Raw genomic sequence first — 19,138 nt, forward strand, 5'->3', positions numbered from 1 at the left:
TTCTTCACTTAGTTTAGATGTGGACGTATTGGTTTCGCTCATGGAGGAGTGTGTTGGAAAACAACTTTACTTTGAGGGGGAGACCTTCAAACAAGTTAGGGGTTAGGGGCATGTGCCTCCATATACACCATCCTGGTCCTCTTAATGGGAAACAGATAATTTAACTTTATTGGAAAAAGATCAAATTGTGACTTTTTTTGGACGATATTTTTAGAATATGGGAAGGACCTGTGGATAGTACAACTACCTTCATTGAGTTTCTGAACTCCACCACTATTTTTTTTTTAATATTTACATATAAATTTGACATCAATGGAATTGATTACTTAGATGTGAGGTTGGATAAAAGTGAGGGGTGCCTAAAATCTAGAATACACAGGAAAAAAACACTTTTCAGCATCTCTTACCTTCCCTATAATAATGCCCACCCTTGGAAACAGAAAAGATGCATAGTGAAAGGTCAGATGGTTATGGCAGCCAGAATGACCGACAGGAATGACATACGATCTGAAATTGAATTTCTCAGGGTAGCCCCTTGCAGTGAATAACCCGAACAGTTTGATAGAGTAGATGGCTGAAGTCCTTGAGGGATGGGATGTGAAATATGGCCCCTTGTTAGGTGAAGCATTGCAGACCGCCCCTTGTACGATTACTGGTGAACAGAACTTTAAGAGGGCATTGGTCATACAATACAGCAATGTCTCAAAGGAAATTAAAGGGCTGACTGTAAATCTATTATTGATAAAGAATTAAATTACATTGGGTAACTACCCAAAAAGTGTTGTACACTTTAGGAAGGGTAACTGTATTACTAGGGGCATAGTGTACTTGGCTGTATGTCAAGACTGCCCTAGTTTTTATGTAGGGAAATCTGAAAGGGCATTAAGTAAACGTATATAAGAGCATATTTACAATATTAAGAAGAAATGTTTGAATAATGCACTGTATAGGCACCTACATGCAGAACCAAACCATTCCGGATTCCTTTTTGGAATTGTGGAACAAGTCAATGTTGACCCTAGAGGGGGTGATTGGGAAAACTGGTTATGCTGTAGGGAAACCTACTGGCAATTAAAATCGAATGCAACACACCCCCGGGTTTAAAATGGCCATATCTCCATTAAGCCTTACCTAATTAATAAGGCAGGAAAGTTGTAAGTAAATATTTGTTTAGAACCCCTTAATATTTTTTTAGCCCTTATTGCTTGAAAACTGCTGAAAATGGTTTACTTGTTTTCATATTATTGGTGTATTTAGAGAATGACTGTACAAAATACATTTAATGTAGACCTTTTATAAAAAGTGGATAATGTTTTGGGCAGCATTTTAAAGTGAGGGGTATGTATTACTTTAAGATTCTTTGGCACCCATTTAATACATTAGGGTATTTAAATGGAAGGTTATGATGTCTTTTTATTTCACTTGAAAAAGCCCTGCATTGTGCCAGGGTGAAAGTGCTTGTGTGTTAACTATTTTACAATAAAATTATTTTATTCAGCCGTTTCCTGTTGTCTGGCCCGCTTATTTATTACAAGTTGTTGCTTTTGCAGTCTTCTGGCAGTTCTGCTTTATTGCCATTTCTAAATTGTCTTAGTGATTGCTTAAAATTATAACATTGCAAACAACTGTCTTTTACAATTCTTTACGTTTACACTTGAAGCTTATAGAAAAATGTTTTGTGAGCATAGACGCAAAGATGAAAGCGTGTGTGAATATGTTGCTGAACAAAGCATCTATTTTCATAGGTGGGTGAGTGGATGTCAGGTCATCACTTTTGAAGGGCCGTCAGACCTTCTGGTGAGAGACCAAGCCCTTAGCACTTTGCCTGAGGACATGAGACTCTGGTAGCTGATAGACAATGCAATACTGCAGATGAGTTGGGGAAGAAGGAAGACCTACACCTAGCAGACAGGGCATTGCTGCACAGGACAGGGACACCCAGTGCTGCTCATGGGTCTAAGGGAACCAATGGTGGGCAGCCTAGAGAGCACCAGTAGCAGGGGAAGCCACCAGTCCAAATACACGTCCAGGACCAAGGGTTAATTTTTTTTTTTAAATGCAACTAGTGGGGTAATGTAGCATACAGATGCCCACAGAGGCAAGGTGGGTGGTACAGTGGGAATGACAAAATGCCCGCAGTAGGCCGTCTTGAGACAACAAGGATACCAAACTACCACACTGGGTTATATCCTATCTTAGTGGATGGGAAACAGTCCACTGCTAAGAGACAGCCTCTGACCTAACCATTGTGAAGCCTGCAATGGTTAGAGGAGCACTACTTGCTTGGGCTCCAGTCAGAGCTTTAGGAGGGACCCATTCCAAATACTTTTGGCTAGGGTTCACCTTGACTGGGAAGGTGGAAAAGGAAGCCAGCAAGTAGGCGTGTTTGAGGATATCCCTACAGATGTCCCAATAGGGAATGATTTTGATAATGCAGTACCATGTGTGCATGCAGTTACACACAGTCAGGCTTGGAGACAAGCATGTGAGTCTGGTACCCTGGATACCCAGATAGTGAGGTGGTTACTTCAAGGAGGGAGCTACCCTGTAGCAGTGAGACTGAAGGTTAGCCACAGATGCTTATGGGTACTGATGTTTCCTTGCACAACGTGACTGCAAAGCAGAGGTGAGTAGTAGTACCCAGGCTGACAGTGAGGCACCGCTGTCAGAGGATGCCAGCCGTCCTGCGGAAGGAGAGCTGGGAAGGGTTACAAAGAGTTGAGACAGGCTCAGCTCTCACTATATTCCAAGGCCTGAGGGAGGTGGCTCAGTTCTCAGACTCTATATTCCAAGGCCTGAGGGAGGTAGCTAGTGAGGCACCAGATTCTTAAGGGAAGGGGGAATCTGTACACTAGGACAAAGGGTTACTGTGCAGAGAGTGGACCCCTGAGGGAGGGCTAGAGTGTGAGAATACAGCAGTAGTTAGGGCCCAGAGCCTACCGTCTGGCACTTCTAGCCATAGCCCATGATGTTCCCTTTGCAGGTCATATGGGAATAAAACGTACAAAGAGGCGTATTATGCAGAACTTGTATTGGCCTGAGATTTACAGAGATGTAACAGGGTACTGCAGGACCTGTGAACAATGCCAAAAGGTATGTAAGGCAGGAGACCAGGTGAAAGCTCCTTTGATGCCTTTGCCTGTGATTGAGTAGCCATTTCAGAGGGTAGCTATGGATACTGTGGGGCCTAAGTACCCAAAGTTCCACAGGGAAAAAGTATATCCTAGTGGTAGTAGATTATAACAGATACTCTGAAGCAGTGGCTCTGTCCTCCATTGAGGCAGAAAAGGTGGCAAATGCTTTGTTAGAGATTTTCAGCAGGACAGGATTCCCAAAAGAAATACCAACTGACAGAGGTGTCAATTTCAAGTCAGACCTGCTCGTTTGTCTGTGGATGCACTGTGGGGTGAAGCACCTAAAGACCACCCTCTACCATGCCCAGACTAATGGTCTTGTTTGAGATGTTAAACACTACATGCAATTCCATGTTACAAGCATTTGCAGACCAGTTCAAAAGGGAGTGGGACAAATATTTGCCTCATCTGTTTGCTTAGAGAGGTTCCCCAGGAATCCACGTTTCACCCTTTGAGTTGCTGTATGGGCATAGTGTGAGGGGACCTAGAGATCCAATTCGAGCTGAGTGGGAGGGCGAGTGTGAATCCCACAAGGAGCCTGTTGCGACACAGGACAAGGTTCAAGGAACTCATAGGCTTGGCCCAGGAGAACCTGGCAGAAGCCCAACAGCAGAAAAAGGTCTGGCATGACAGAAATGCTCGAGCTAGAGAGTATGCTGTAGGGCAGCAGGTAATGGTTGTCATTCTTATCAGACAAGCTGCAGACAACTTGGGAGGAACCCTACAAAGTGGTAAGGAAGGTCAGTGATGTTAACTACATGGCAGAACTGCTAGGCAGGGGCACAAATTGTACCATGTTAACATGATGAAACCTTACCATGATAGGGAGGCCCTTGTGCTGAGTATTTGCAGTGGATGGCAGGAGTCATCTGATGGGGATCTACTGATGGATCTCAGTGAGACTAACACTTTAGTGGAAAGGGCAGCAATTCCCCAGCAGTTATCCCCTACCCAGGTTAGAGAAACCCGAGCAGTGTTACAGGAGTTTGGGGACATGTTAACTGGGAAACCACCTGGTACAGAGCAGGCCCCTTATAGGGTGCTTAAGAGAGAGTCACACAGACTCTGAGGGAGGAGATGCATGAAATGCTGGAACTAGGGGAAATTCAGGAGTCCAGCAGTCCCTGGGCCTCCCCAGTGGTACTAGTACCAAATGAGGATGGAAGCACCAGATTGTATGTGGACTACAGGAAATTAGTCAGAGTCAGGTGCTTACCCCATGTTTAGGACAGAAGCAGCCCTAGAGCAGCTGGGTGGGGCAAAGTATCTTGCCAACAGGTACTGGCAGGTGCCCTTGACTCCCAGTGCTAGAGAGAGGTCAGCCTTTGTGACTCCTTTTGGCTTGTACGAGTTCACGAAGATGCCCTTTAGGAAGAAAAATCCCCCAGGGACTTTCCAGAGGCTGGCAGATCGTATCCTAGCAGGAGCAGGAGATTTTACCCTTGCTTACCTAGAGGATATTGCCATCTACAGCCATTCTTGGCAAGTGCACCTTCAGCAGGTCAGGGAGGCACTGTGCAGACTACAAAGGGCAGGGTTGACCACTAAGCCCAGCAAATGTCAGGTAGGTCTTACAGAGGTCTCCTAACTGGGACAGAGGGGGGAGTGGTAAGATCAGGTCAAACACTGCTGAAGTGGAAGCCATTCAGGCATGGCCTGCCCCTAGTACCAAAAAGCAGGCGAGGGCACTCTTGGGGACAGAAGAGTACTACAGAAAGTTTGTCCACTAGCTGCTGCAAGTGTGAGGACTGAGGCTCCTCGATTACTGGGCCAGTGCAGGGGTGTCACGCCAGTATCAAAAAGTAAAGGTAGTTGGAGTAACAAATGCAACTGTTAGTATCCTGTTTCAGCACCTATAACCCACTTTAGGCTCGATTAAAGAAAGGCATTCTTTTCTTTTGAGTACTACTGCAAAGGTACATTTGCTAGGGACAGACCCGTTATGGAAACTGGGTTGATTGTACACCAGAAGGGGAGTATTTGGATGTTCCAACAAAAATCACAGGGGAAGTATTAGCAAGCTGATAAACAGCCTTTTGAAGGCATATACAAAGTAGGTACCTGCTGCACCAGTTCAGTTAACTTAAGGACTAAGCATGCTAATGAAGCAGGTATATTAAAATCTGCAGAACCAGTAAAAATAAAATTAAATCCATCTAAAGCCTCCTACTAGAGTTCCATAGTATCCACTGAAACCAAAAGCAGAGCAGGGAACCAAATTTGTAATTCAGTCCTTGATACAACAAGGAATAAATACCAGTTAAAAACTCCTTTTAAACACTCCTATTCTCCCTGTGAAAAAGCCAGTAAAGTATAGTTTTGTGCAAGATTTGAGGGCTATAAACAATGCAGTATTACCAACTTTTCCTATGGTTCCAAATCCAGCAACAATACTGAGTTGCACACCACCTACAGCCAATTATTTAAAAAAAAATTGAAAGATGCGACATTTCCACGTGGTTCTGTTTTATTAGTGTAGTATGTAAATAATTTACTAATAGCATCCAATGCTTTTCAGCAGTGTCAACAAGATACCCTACACCTTTTAACTATTCTTGCAAAAAAAAGGACACAAGGTGTCCCAAAAAACTTTGAGCTATGGTCACCTCAGGTACATTCTCTTGGTCATCTGATATATTAGGGTAGCAGGCAGACGTTACCATTTCATTGAGACGATAACTAAAGCTCCATGTCCCACTACTCAGCATCAGCGTAGATTTCTTTTTTGGGGGTTATGAGAGATATTGTAGACAGTGGATTTCTAACTATGCAGAAATTGCTAAACCTCTAAAAATTTGTTTTTAAAACAAGAAACACCAGAGCCCCTCCCTTGAAACAGTAAAGAGAAAACATTCACTTCAGAATTTAAAAAAAGCTTTAGCTACTGCCCCAACTTTAGGGTTTCCAAATTATGAAAAAACTTACTTGATCATAAAAGAAATGGATTTGCTCAGGGAGTGCTTGCACAAGAGAGAGAGATAGAACTGTCACCCATTAGCTTATTATAATACAGCACTCAATTTTGTTGCAAAGGGATTTCCATCATGTTTAAGGGCAGAAAGCTGCTGCCACCATTCGACTTTGCTTAATCACTGGTGCTCGAGCATGATCTTACAGTAGCCACCCCTCAATTCTGTATAATTTCTCTTTAAGTCAACCACTCGACTGCACGTCTAACTAAAAATAAATTTAGACTTCTTTCTGGATCCATCCATTTCTCTCATACGCTGTCCTGTTCTAAAATTCTGTATATTTGTTACCTACTGCTAAAAATGGTAAAGAGCATGACTCTGTGTGTGTGTCTTTCTGATGATCTTCTACTGAGTCAGCAGACTAAAGATTCCCCTGCAGACTGCTCTGTCAGAGATACTGGGTGAGCAAATTAGTATAACTAAGGAAAGGATTATCTTGAGCTAAGACACAGAATCGAATTGCCTAGACACAGTAAGGCCTTGCTGAGTCTAATTATGGTGACTGCAAAAAAAAGCAATTACTAGAAAAAATGGAAATCAAAGCCTAAACCAACTGTACTAGAAGTACTGAATGTTGTTGTTGGCATTTCCCAGTTAGGGGTCGCTACAGCGGAACTCTGGCCTGCTAATGACTGGCAATAGATTTTTACGGTGCCAAGGTGCCAGCTCGACGCCCAACCTTCAACTAAGGCACACCCATTCACTCAGGTCTTTCGAATGCCACTCTACCGTTGGGAAGACATGCAGACTCTACACAGAAGGCACTCCAGCCGAGAATCGAACGGGAGAACCTCTTGCTGTGAGGCGACAATGCTACCGCTGCACCACTGCGGCAAATAACATATCCTTTTCAAAAGATCTCCACACCAGTTGTTGTAAGACCAAATTACATAGGAAAAACGGGAATTGTGGAAACAATACACGCACAGAAGAAACAAGGTTTAAAAGAATGCAGGATTTGAATGAGCTATTGTAACGTTTGACCGACAGTGACTGGATAGACACGCATGTCATAAATGCTAAGCTAATAAAGATGCTTTATTTAAAAAGCCACCAAGTTTAAAAGTCATGACAAGGACTAGGAAGGTAAAAGGGGGGAATCACCAGGGAGTCAAACACTGCTTGCATTTGGTGTAGGCCTCGAGTATTATAAGACAAGGCCAAAAGTACCACTCAAGGAAACAAACTCAATGAAATCTGAATCCCAAGTGCTATAAGTTAGCAGAGACCTGCACTGAATTGTCTACTTTTAGCCTAGTAAATGTATTCTACATGAAACGGATACTTAAAGCAGAAAAATAAAAATGCAATAAACAGAAACTGGTAATAAGAATAGCTCTTCCTCTAACTGGCTATATCAATTAAATTAGATTCATTAACATAAAACATTTAAATTAATTCCCTCGCTTCAATTCTTGTTTTACATTACCAGCAGAGAGTATACCACCACTTGCATTTTGACAGGCCTTGCGTCTTCAACATATTTGCCTTTCCAAGTAACTTCCAGTTCAAAAGTTTATCTGCTTTTAAAAGTTAACAGTTGGCTCAAAGTCATCACAACCTACTGCTGTACTGGGTCAGAAGGCCCCATTCCAATTTTCCCCAAACATACAACAGCTTCACTGCACATAAACTATATCAAAATAATGAAATTTTCTCTTCAGGTACACCCTCCTCCAGCTTTGCAAAGTTGCAAATATAAGTAAAGGCCCCAAAGTCTTGGGGCATGATGCATCCAGCCACCACCCAAACTCCTAGAGCCCAAATGCACTTATGCCCACTGGCTAATCCACTTCACAGTTGTTTTTTATGTGGTTAAAGCAAAAATCACACTGACACCAACAGCTAGCACTATGACTTTAGAAAAGGTCAAAGTACTATTAACTAGACTCTGAAATCGGAGTCTGCCATCATAAACAGTATAATCTAAGGAAACAGCACAACTCACAAAAACAGCTTCACCACTCTCTCTACCAAGGACTCTTACTCTGTGAATCCCATTCTTCTGTTTTAATGGCTTGATGTTTATAATTTCAAACCCCACCCCAACAGAAACACCATGTACCACAGAATTCAAGAAGAGTGAGTAAGGCACTCTTTCTGAACTAAATCTACTTCTGCACTAAATCTACTTCTGCTACACGTTTCATGATATTCAAGTTCTGAACTACAGATAGCGGTGCATGCCTACTACTACATGAACATCACAAAACTAATAGCTGAAACTTAAAACAGTTAAGCAATTTTATGGCACAATAACTGTAATAACCACCGGGGACAAACAGTATGCAGAGTTGCACCTTTGTGACTTGGAAGCCACAACAGTCAACTGGTTTCATTACAGAACCAATTTGGGATTTTGGATTACAGACCTTGAACATTCTATAAAAGCAAAACTGCAGTCAAACATTCACCAATACCAACATACAAAGAGAGAAACTTTGCTCTTTACATTTTTAATAAAACAGATAAAATTCCTAAAAATAAAATTTTACATAATGTGATTCTAGGTTCCTGTAGAAATTCAAAGAAGCACAAATGCAATCCAAAGCTGTGGTATCTCAGAATCTTCCTCCTAGTAAAAAGGTTATAGCAGAATCAGTATATTTAAGCAGTAGGTATGGATGGGGTTCAAGCACTCCCAAAGCCCTTTAATTGTATATTAGCAAGTTTCACCATTTGCCGCATCTCTTATAATGAAGCAAGTCTTAGAGGGAGTCTGGGATTTTCTCTCTTTTTTTTTTTTTTTTTTTTTTAAAGCAGCGAGTGCTCCATTCTTGGAAAGGCATTGTAACTATACCAGACAGCATCCATCTGCTACAGAAGTAAAACATTTTCAAAGCGACAGCTACCAAGTCCTCACACTTGTATCTTTCCACTTTTCCCGGTTAGGGGTCACCACAACGGAACTCTGGTCCGCTAATGATTGGCAGTAAATTTTTACGTACAGAGTTGCCAGCCCTGACGCACAACCTTCAACGAAGGTACGCCCATTAATGCATGTCTCCACACAGAAGACGCTCTAGCTAAGAATCGAACAGGACGTCTTACTGTGAGGTGACAGCACTACCGCAGCACCACCATCAAAAAGCAGAAACTAAAAAAAAAAAATTCTTGCCAGTACACAATTCATATCTGGTTGCACAACACCAGGAAAAATTAAAGTTAATTAAACATGGAATTCAATTATGGGTGCAAACATCTTGACATGATCTTGTGTCATTAAACAGGGCATTCCGTTAGAATGGAAGCAGTGAAAAAATTGTAACATTTGAGAGTCCTCAGTACAAAAAAAAAAAAAAAAAAAAAAAAAAAAAAAAAACACAACCTGTCAGTATCATATTTGCAAGACTTGTACATATCTGCATAAAATTCCTGCAAAAAAATTAAAAGCAAACGCTTTTTTCCATTTTTTTTTTAAATTACAGGTTTCTTCTTTCTGCTTTCCTTCCCTGACTCAGACAGTTATAGTTCCTAACTTAAAAAGCTAAGTTAAATCACCTACGTTGCTTTCAGTGGTTAGTCAGGTTTCTTTATTTAAGACTACAAGTGTTATAGCATGACAGCACACACATACATTTTCTGAGCCAGAATAGCTTTATGACCCCAGTGCATGCGAAATAAGGCAGCTTAAACAAATATTGCTGCTTGTATGATGCGTTTTCCCCTTGGCAAGAAACATTCCAATGCGACAGGCCACATGATGTGAATACAAGGGAGACAAATTTAAAAGTATTAAAAGACTTCATTCAGCCACAACATGGTACGCACAAAGGAAGTTAGCACATCCCACAAAAGCACTACAGACTGAAATCAAGCTTTTTTAATAGGAAGCACGTAGATTATTCTCTAGAAACACAAATGCACTCTGCAGGAACGTAGTATTTAGGATGTAGCTGTCCCTTAAGATACCAATGCAATCAGAAGCCCTCACAAACTCGAGATAAATTAGCAGAAAAATTGTACTAAAGATATTTAAAAAAAATTAACCAATGCCGTGTTCTCAAAATGCAGAGATCCATTTATTTTTGTTTAGCTGGTAGGTCTAATAGGGGGAACTCCAACCTAATACATCAAACTGATGTAGAATACAAAGTTACTCCTATAGAAAATGTATTTACCAGCTTCTTCTACACATGAACACCTAAATCCAAATTCTAAAATTTATGCACAACATACAAAAATACTGACTTGACAAAGATAAACAAATTGAGAAACAGTTAAAAATAGGTAATGCAATGAAAAGTGCAAAGCTGATAGAGTACACAGATTAACAGCAAAGTGCCGAGGTTCAAAAAGCACATGAATCTGTCTAGTTCCAACCACACCCACATAAGTGTTGAGGAAAACACAAAACAGAAAAAAATGGCAGCCTGAACTTCGTTGATGAGCTCAGGCACAATTTCCAAACATCATGAAACCCAGGTAGTGTTCCAAAGCAACAAGCCTTTATTAGTCAGACAAGCGATCCTTAGTAACAAAAAAAAAAAAATCAGAAATGCTTTACAATGTTAAACAGATCAGTTTTTATACACTTAGAAGTAGGTGTGATAAATATATCTATTGTTTAATTTTAAACCAGCTTATTACAGGCAAACAGCATAAACACAGCCTTTTAAGCGCCCCGATGACATTTGTCCCAGCCAGAAGGGCCAACATTGATGAAACGTTGATTAACTTAAAACTACACGTGAGAAAAGTCAATTTTAATTTTTTTTATTTGCCAACAATGGTTCACATGTACTATCCAATAACTGTAACTCGATCAAGTACCTTCAAACCCTCCTTTAGAACCTGTGGTTCAGGTATTTGAAAGATTATGTGAACATGACATTAGAAAGTTACTCTCTATCCCTATGAGGAAAGTGCACAATTTGAACAGGGAGGAGAGGGATACACTAAAGACTCTAAGACATCCGGGTTATGAAACCAGGTAAGGTTGGGGGTCTGGTTGTAATGAACATAAATGATTAGGTCAATAAAATGCTAACATTATTGTATTCAGATACCTATGAGGGAGGTATCCCTAAATGAACTGAATTTAGCATACAGGCATTTGGATGCGGGTTGTATGACTTGTTAATCAATGATAAAATCCATGACAGGGAATACAAGTTCCTCAGTGTCACACACCCCAGGACCCCCACCATTTTGGCATCCCCAAAATTTATAAACGTTTGACGGATCCACTTCTTCGCCCAATCGCTGATGCTAAAACATCCAAGACCTTCCCTTTAGCCAAATTTGTTGACTTTCATCTCAAGGGGGCAGTCAAGAAGTTCCCAGTTATGTTGAAAGATGCATGGGATTTCTTGGGAAGATTCACACAAGAGTTATACAATGATGACCTGCTGTTGGTGACTACTGACATTAAATACATTCTCAGTCGTTTCCCATGACAGAGTGGAATGGTTCTATAGTTTGTGAATATTCTACATTAGGACACAGTAGAATCTTATCAGAACTTTAATGGAGGGGGTCTTCGAGAACAATTTTATCATTTTGAGAATCAGTTGCTCAAGCAAAACCGTGGGGTGGCAATGGGGGCAGCCTGTGCCCCCATTTCTGCCAATTTGGTCCTGGCATGCTGGGAAAAGACCAATGTCTTTTCTTCCAATTTTTGCAAGTGCTGGTCTTTATGTGGCCATTTCTTGGATGACATGATTATCCTTTGACATTGACACCAGTGAAAGGTTAGAGGAATTTTTTCAATATTTAAATAGTTCCACTAGCTTTTTGGAATTTACCATAACTGAAAGCATTAATTATTTAGATGTCAGCATCATTAATATTAGGCCAACTAAGCAGTTTATCCTCCACCTTGTTTAGAAAGCCAACCTATTCCAACACACTGTTGCACTTCAACAGCTGGCAACCCATTCACCAGAAGTCACTGGTGAAGAGCCAGTTAGGTTAGCCTACATGGTAAATGACAAGATCATAGATGGTGCTAAATATTGGAAACTCTGGGAAATGTTGGTTAAGAGGTTACCCTGTGGGGTTCTTAAATGGTATTTTTGATGAAGTAGCCCAAAACTGGGGAAAAGGGTACCTGTGTATCTCACTGTTGGGTAGATCAAGCAGTGCTAGTACAATAGAGGGGCCCAATGTTGGGAACATTAACAATGACAGTCAACAAATATTTAGTAAGGCCCTGGTGTTGCTTTTCAATCTGCATTTTGACCAAATTAGGTCCATCATTGCCAGGAACTGGAACATTTTCTGTATTGATGAAGTCAACCTCAATAAGGTGAGAGAAAAAAAAAAAGCAAATGTTGTATACAAAAAAAGACATTAACCTTAAAACAATATTGGAGAGACCCACCATAAGGGGTAATAACGGTGGGACGGTCAAGTGTGGGCACTGCAGACAATGCAAACATCTTAGAAGGCACTAGTGTGCGTTTACAAGGCCATGGGAACATTGTACTGTCACACAGATAGTGACAGCAAGAGGTCATTTACATTACCAAGTGCCAGGGCTGTGAAGGATTTTATACAGGTAAGACCAAGAGAGCCCTTAGGGACCATATTTACCAACATCAATACTGTATCAACAAAGGGATAAGAATGCTTGAATTCAAGCATATCAGCAATAATCCCACTCATTTTTTTTTTCACATTCATTTTTATTGATCATGTTGATCTGGTACCCAGTAGATGAATTTTTAGAACTAAAGGAAGTGAAATGGCAGCTCAAGTATCATGCCACTGTATTCCCAGGCCTGAAAGATGCTGTGTCCATAAGAAGTGTTCTGAGGTTAAAAGCTATGTGGGGCATTTAGTTCTCGGGCAGGGGACTTGGGTTTCATACATACATACATACATACATATACACACACACACACACACACACACACACACACACACACACACACACACTAAAAGCTTTTCTTTTCAAGTTCCCTGTTTGAATACAGGTTCATTGTCAATTTTACTTTTTTTTTTTTTTTATATACATGTACATTTTTCTGGAAAAGCGCTACATTTTGTTAATGTTTTAATATGTAGTTTTACACATATGCTGATTGTTTTGAATTTATGATGGCAGAACTGCAGAGTAATACGGGAGGCAATTAGTAAGTGTTTTTCCAGCCTCACGTTTGTTTCTTCCACTTTTGGATTTATTGTTTTTTGTGACTTTCGTTTTCCCATACTCAAAATGGGAAACACTACCTCTCACAATGTGGAACACACCAACAGCTTACTATTATCTTCAGCTAGGAAGCTCGTTAGTGTGCTACTTCATATTTATAACACATTCTTTTAATGACTTAAGATTCAGTACTATTTACCATGGATATCAGTTAAAACAATTCATAACTCAGAATGTGTGACAGACCCTTTCAGTATGGAACTTCGAGGAACATGGGCTTTTTAAAACCCAAATGAAGAACGTTCCTTGTAATAAGGTACACCTGTGAGGTATGGTCAAGAATGAAGATGCCAGCGCTGCCTACATAACTACCAACATCATAACACTAAGCTTTTTTAATCCAATTAAAACATGATAATTTACCTGAAAACCCAAAAACCAGGAGGCAAAAATCACAGACGTTGAAAGTTAATAGAACGGCTTTTGCAATCAAACACACTTTCTGAACTAGGAAGGTCTAACGCCAGATACTGACTAAACGTAATTTTCAGTGGTTTACCATAACAAAAGCACATTTTATCAGGAACAGGACAAAATCAAGGCCGTAGAAATGTTTAGTTTTCAAGTGAGGATCGTTTAACATCAGCTATTGATTTTTTAACTTGTTTGTTGGGGGTTTGTCCGACAAGGCTTTTTATAATATATTGTTTGCGATAAGTTTGTTGCAGCAACACGGAGCAGCTGTCAAGCAACGCTAATGCCGTAACATTCTAAGCAGTGCGCCCACTACTGCGGGCCAGTCTTATCAGTTACCGCCGCCACAGCAATTCTACATCCCACTAAGCCTGAAGCTAGTCCAGTTATTACTGCGGATTACAAATACGTATCATGCACTGGCTAAACTACACTACAGTTAAATGCAAAACTAAGTCGAAGAACACCTGAACAGTGTAACAATACTTTTCTTTTACACGCATTTCTGGATACGTCCTCGAAGTACGATGTATGCCTATTAAGAGCTGGTACTGCGAAGCTGTATGCAATAACCAACGCACTAATCAACTTTAACTATGAACCTATAGGGAAGGGGACTAGGCTAGTTGTCTTTCTGGACCATTTTAAGCCTAGTCAGTTTCCCAAAGGTGAGAATCAACTCTACACGTTGCGTCAGTCAGGCAAACACCTTAACCGTTATGCCAACCCACCTTTCCCTAAAAGTTTTTACCTATACCCAAAGCTTACAAAAACAGGTTAGAGAAAAAAATCTAGGTATCCCCCTCCCCAAACGGCATTATTTACTCAATAAAAAGCTGACAAACAATATTATATGACTCACTTTAATGCACGTTTGGTGGTAATATAGCTTTAGTGTTTGACATTTAGTACACTGTAAACCACTGTCCTCTTACGGTTATATATTTTACAACACTTTGAAATAAAACCTGCTGACACTGAGGTAAGTATGGCCTTGCCTTTTCCTCCACTTTCATCTATTTACACAAACGTTTTCCACTAAACTAGTATGCCCCAAAGCCAACTAGTAACTGTAAGAGAAATATATATATTACTTCATAACTTACACTACTACATACACAAAAATTCATGGAAGAAAGCAGAAAAACGCTGGGTTAATAACGTCATCGCTCAGAAAAGGGACGCCCATTCCTTTAAATAAAACACATGCATATACCAACTTTTTGAGCGGTATCACATGCAGCAAGTAAAAAACAAAACGCATGAAGCCCACACTAAGCCGTACCTAAACAGGAAATGGCAGAAATCTGAAAAAAAAAATAGTAGTTCGGCTACTTAATTGAACAGAGAGACTAAGAAAATGCAAACTAACTCACTTACTGTCTATATCCTCAATGAGGCTAGCTGTGCCCGGCATGTAATTCATAGCGCATTGGAACAGGAAGACACAACAAATTAAAAAACTGCAGAACCCATCCGTCTATACGAACACAGGAAGAACTACTATGACAATCGTAGCACGTGATATTCCAGCTGTACGTTACGTATTTCATGCAGTGAATAGCCATGTTTTAGTATCTTTTATCTTTGTGTATGTGGTTTGAGTTCTTTCTTGTGGTTCAGAAGTTTGCTTGATCCTGCTAAAATAAGTGATATACGCTTTTGAGAAAAAGGTGGTGAATTATAATAAACAAATAAAGACACTCTACAGCTGTAGACTTTTTAAAAGTTATCTCGATTGTATTGTCTCTTATTTTGTCTCGAGTCAAGTTTGCTCTCACTCTCCTAAAATTGATAAAAGTGGTGGAGCGTAGACAATAATAAGTACCATTGTAGTTATGATTTTTTTTTAATTTTCGAAAAAAAAAATAAACTCACATTCTCTTATTCTATCAACTTTTTTTTAAAAAAACGGTCACAAACTTGGGAAGTCCTTGATTGTAAACGGGGTACTTAAGTATTATCGCAACCACTCACGGCAATAGTGGTTGGTTCCCGAGGCTGAAATATGCTCCTTAATGTTTTTAAAATGTTATATGGTGTGTTTTCTTTAACAGTCCAGGCTGTTTTCTGAACTGTTATCACTAAAATGTAAAAAAAAAACATACTGTTGCTGTTGGTTTATGTACTGTACTGCCAGCATGTCTGTTATTCCAACTCCGCCTGCAGAACGTTCCTTTTTTTCCTGAGAGCAAATGCAGTCAAATAACGGTTATATGAAATTTGCCCATCAAAGGTGTGTCATTATTTAAGTGTGACTCGTACAAGACAGTATGTTGATTAGTTAAGAAACGTATAGCGTGACACTCCGCTTTCCTAGAAAAAAGACTGTTTTGAAGCAGTGCTAACTGCACTTGTCTTGCTGAGAAATGCGCACCACATAGAAAGACAAACACACAAGGAGCAATCGACATTGTTTCAGCACTACTGAAATTAATAAACACTTAAGTACTACCTGGTTTTGTCTGAACATGCCAGCATCACAAACAAACAAAAGCAGTACTGCCAACTTATTCCTTGCAAAACGAAACCACAATCACCTGTCAACCTCATCCATGCTCACTTTTTAAAATTTATTTTATTTTACATTTGTTAACCGGGATGGTCCGACTGGATACATGTCCTTTTTCAGCGGAGGCCCGGGGAGAAAAGCTCCAACAGAGATACATTGATAATTAGGTACAGTAAATGAGCTGAAAGAACTTAACAAAAACATAGGCTATTTACATACAAGTACAAGACTGCCATTACTATTTCTGAGATTACTACAAATGTAACATTAATAACATATTAGCAAGGACGGTAGGCAGTATAATGACATAGAGTTAGAAAGGATACATATTTCTTTATCACAGTATACAAAGTACTTATCATCTTAGCTAGTTGTTTATGTTTTAGTTAATGGCACAGAGCTAGTCTGGGTTTGAGCAAGGACATAGCCAGTGTGACTTGAAGTGGAGTTTTAGACTATTTTTGAATTGACTTAGAGAAGTTGCAAGCGTGATGTTATTTGGGAGAGAGTTCCATATTGTACCAGTGGTGTTGGCAAATAGCACGTCACCACCTAGGTTGAGAGATTTAGTTGTTTGGACAAGGAGTTTGTTTACTGAGCGAAGGCAGCTTAGATTGGAGTAGGGAGTCATTAAGTTTTTTAGTGCTGGGGTATTCTCAGGTTGTTTAAGGATTTTGAAGGCCTCTATGAGTTGGGACTGGTGAAGAAGGTGTGGGAATTCTATCCATCCAAGCTTTTTCAGGTTAGTACAGTGGTGTGTTCTGTAGGGTAGGCCTGTAACGAACCTGGCAATGTGATTATAGCAGGATGAGAGCTTGGCCAGATCAGATTTGTTAAGGTGAGTGAGGACAGGAGAGGCATATAGTAGGGTAGAGAGAAGGTGTGAACAGGCTGTGACTGCCCTGGCATTCGGGGTAAGGAAGGCTTTAATTCTATATAGGGTCCCAAGTTTCTTGTTGACTGACTTAATGGCTTGGTTGATATGTATATCAAATCTGAGTTTATTGTCAATGTTTACTCCTAATAGCTTTGTATAGGTGTCTGGGGAGATGATGGTCCCATTTTTGGATTTTATAGTGAAGTTTTCAGTCGGAGATCTATTGGTTGGGTAGAAGAGAAGTAACTTGGTTTTGTTTGGATTTAAGATCAGGAGATGGTTGGCAAGCCAGTTTTCGACTTTGGTGAAGCTATGTTGGGTGGTAGTTGGTAGATTTGCAAGAGAGGCATTGGAACATATTATAGTCGAGTCATCTGCATATTGAATGCAGGTGGCTTCAGGGATGACTGTTTGGATGTCGTTTATGAAGACTGAAAAGAGGAGAGGTCCTAATATGGAACCTTGAGGAACTCCTATGGTATTTGGTAGTAGGCAGGAGAGCTTGTTTTGCCACATTACTGCTTGTTGTCTCCCAGTGAGGTAAGCTTGAAACCAGTCAAGGGCTGGAGTATCTAGATACAGGGTTTTTAAAGTATATAGAAGTAACTGATGGTTTACCATATCGAAGGCTTTCGATAGGTCCAGGAAGAGAGCGGAGGATATTTTTTTATTATTCCGGTTAAGATTAATGTTTTCAGTAAAAGAGAGGAGGGCAGTGGTTGTACTATGATGGGGTCTGAATCCATGTTGAGAATCTGTAAGTACTTTATTTTGGGTTAGATAGAGCATTAGTTGGTTGTGCATGCACTTTTCCATAATTTTGGCAAGTGGTGATAGTATGGCTATAGGTCTATAGTTGGATAGTTCTGTGGATGAACCTCCTTTGTGGAGTGGAATAACATAGGATATTTTCCAAATTGAGGGGATTGAGGCCTCGGTTATGGTTCTGTTAATTAGGATTGAGATAGGGTAGGCTATGACATCTGCAGCAATTTGCAGGTATTCAGCCGGCAGAAGATCGGCTGAAAGGGTGGTTGGCTTCAGTTTTTTCAAAAGGGGTCTGATAAAGGATGTGGACACTGGCTGGAAGTTAAAAGAGAGTGGTGAGTCGGGTATAGTGTTTATAGAAGTGTGGGGAGGAGAAAGTTGGTTAGCTAATGACTGGATGGTTTCTGTGAAGAAAGTATTGAATGAATTGGCTATATCTTCTTGGCTCTTGTCAGATAATGTTCCTGGGGTCGGAGTAGTGGATTTGCCTGGTTGGAGAAGTTTATTTATGCCTGCCCAGTACTTTTGAGGGTTATTCTGATGTTTATGTTGCAGATTGTAGAAGTAATTTTTCTTATCTAGTATGATGGCTTTTTTAGTCTCATTTCTAAGTTGTTGGAATTTGATACGATCTAGGGGTAAAATAGACAAATAGCCAAGCAAACTTGTAAATAAGAACCAGGAACCACGACTAGAACACGAACTCCTTTAATACCATCACAAATAAAACACGAACTCCTCAGTACATTTAGACAACCTTACATTTCCTTAGCGCTTTCACCCATTTTACTTCGTGGGTTTCTTCAGAGTAATTTTAAGAGTTTTATGAGTAAATTAATGTATTTATGTATATAAATGAATTGTTAAGTTTTTTTTTTTTGTTTTTTTTTTTTTTAAATAGTGTTAAAAGATTGTGTCTTTTTAAAATTTATATTTATTTATTAGTACTAAGTAATATTATTTATTTATTTTGGTTAATCTGATCTGCCCCAAATGGTTTTTTACACACATATATATATATACACGAAGTTAACTAGTGTAATATACATATACTTACAAAATGTAATTAATTAGTGCAATTTATCTCCATGGAAATGGATTGAGTAATTAATTGAAAGAGGAATTACTATTTATACAGCTGCTGCTTTCTTAAAATTACTCTGAAGAAACCCACGAAGTAAAATGGGTGAAAGCGCTAAGGAAATGTAAGGTTGTCTAAATGTACTGAGGAGTTCGTGTTTTATTTGTGATGGTATTAAAGGAGTTCGTGTTCTAGTCGTGGTTCCTGGTTCTTATTTACAAGTT

At 39.8% G+C, this 19,138-nt stretch overlaps 1 protein-coding gene across 2 annotated transcripts in view; it reads right to left on the reverse strand.

Moving 5' to 3' along the window:
• The window catches only part of LSM1 (LSM1 homolog, mRNA degradation associated), a 257,561-nt gene extending 242,344 nt beyond the window's left edge, over positions 1-15,217 (reverse strand). The window contains exon 1 of one of the 2 annotated variants that reach the window (XM_044084309.1): positions 15,057-15,217. In XM_044084309.1, coding sequence (XP_043940244.1) covers positions 15,057-15,102 — 46 coding nt within the window. In that variant the 5' untranslated portion in view covers positions 15,103-15,217. The remainder of the gene's footprint in view (positions 1-15,056) is intronic. The other variant, XM_044084308.1, reaches the window with a different exon arrangement.
• Between the last annotated feature and the right edge of the window lie 3,921 nt (positions 15,218-19,138).

The sequence above is a fragment of the Protopterus annectens genome, chromosome 9.part0 (assembly GCF_019279795.1).
Source record: "Protopterus annectens isolate FY-2018-M chromosome 9.part0, PAN1.0, whole genome shotgun sequence".
NCBI classification, from domain to species: Eukaryota; Metazoa; Chordata; order Ceratodontiformes; family Protopteridae; genus Protopterus; species Protopterus annectens.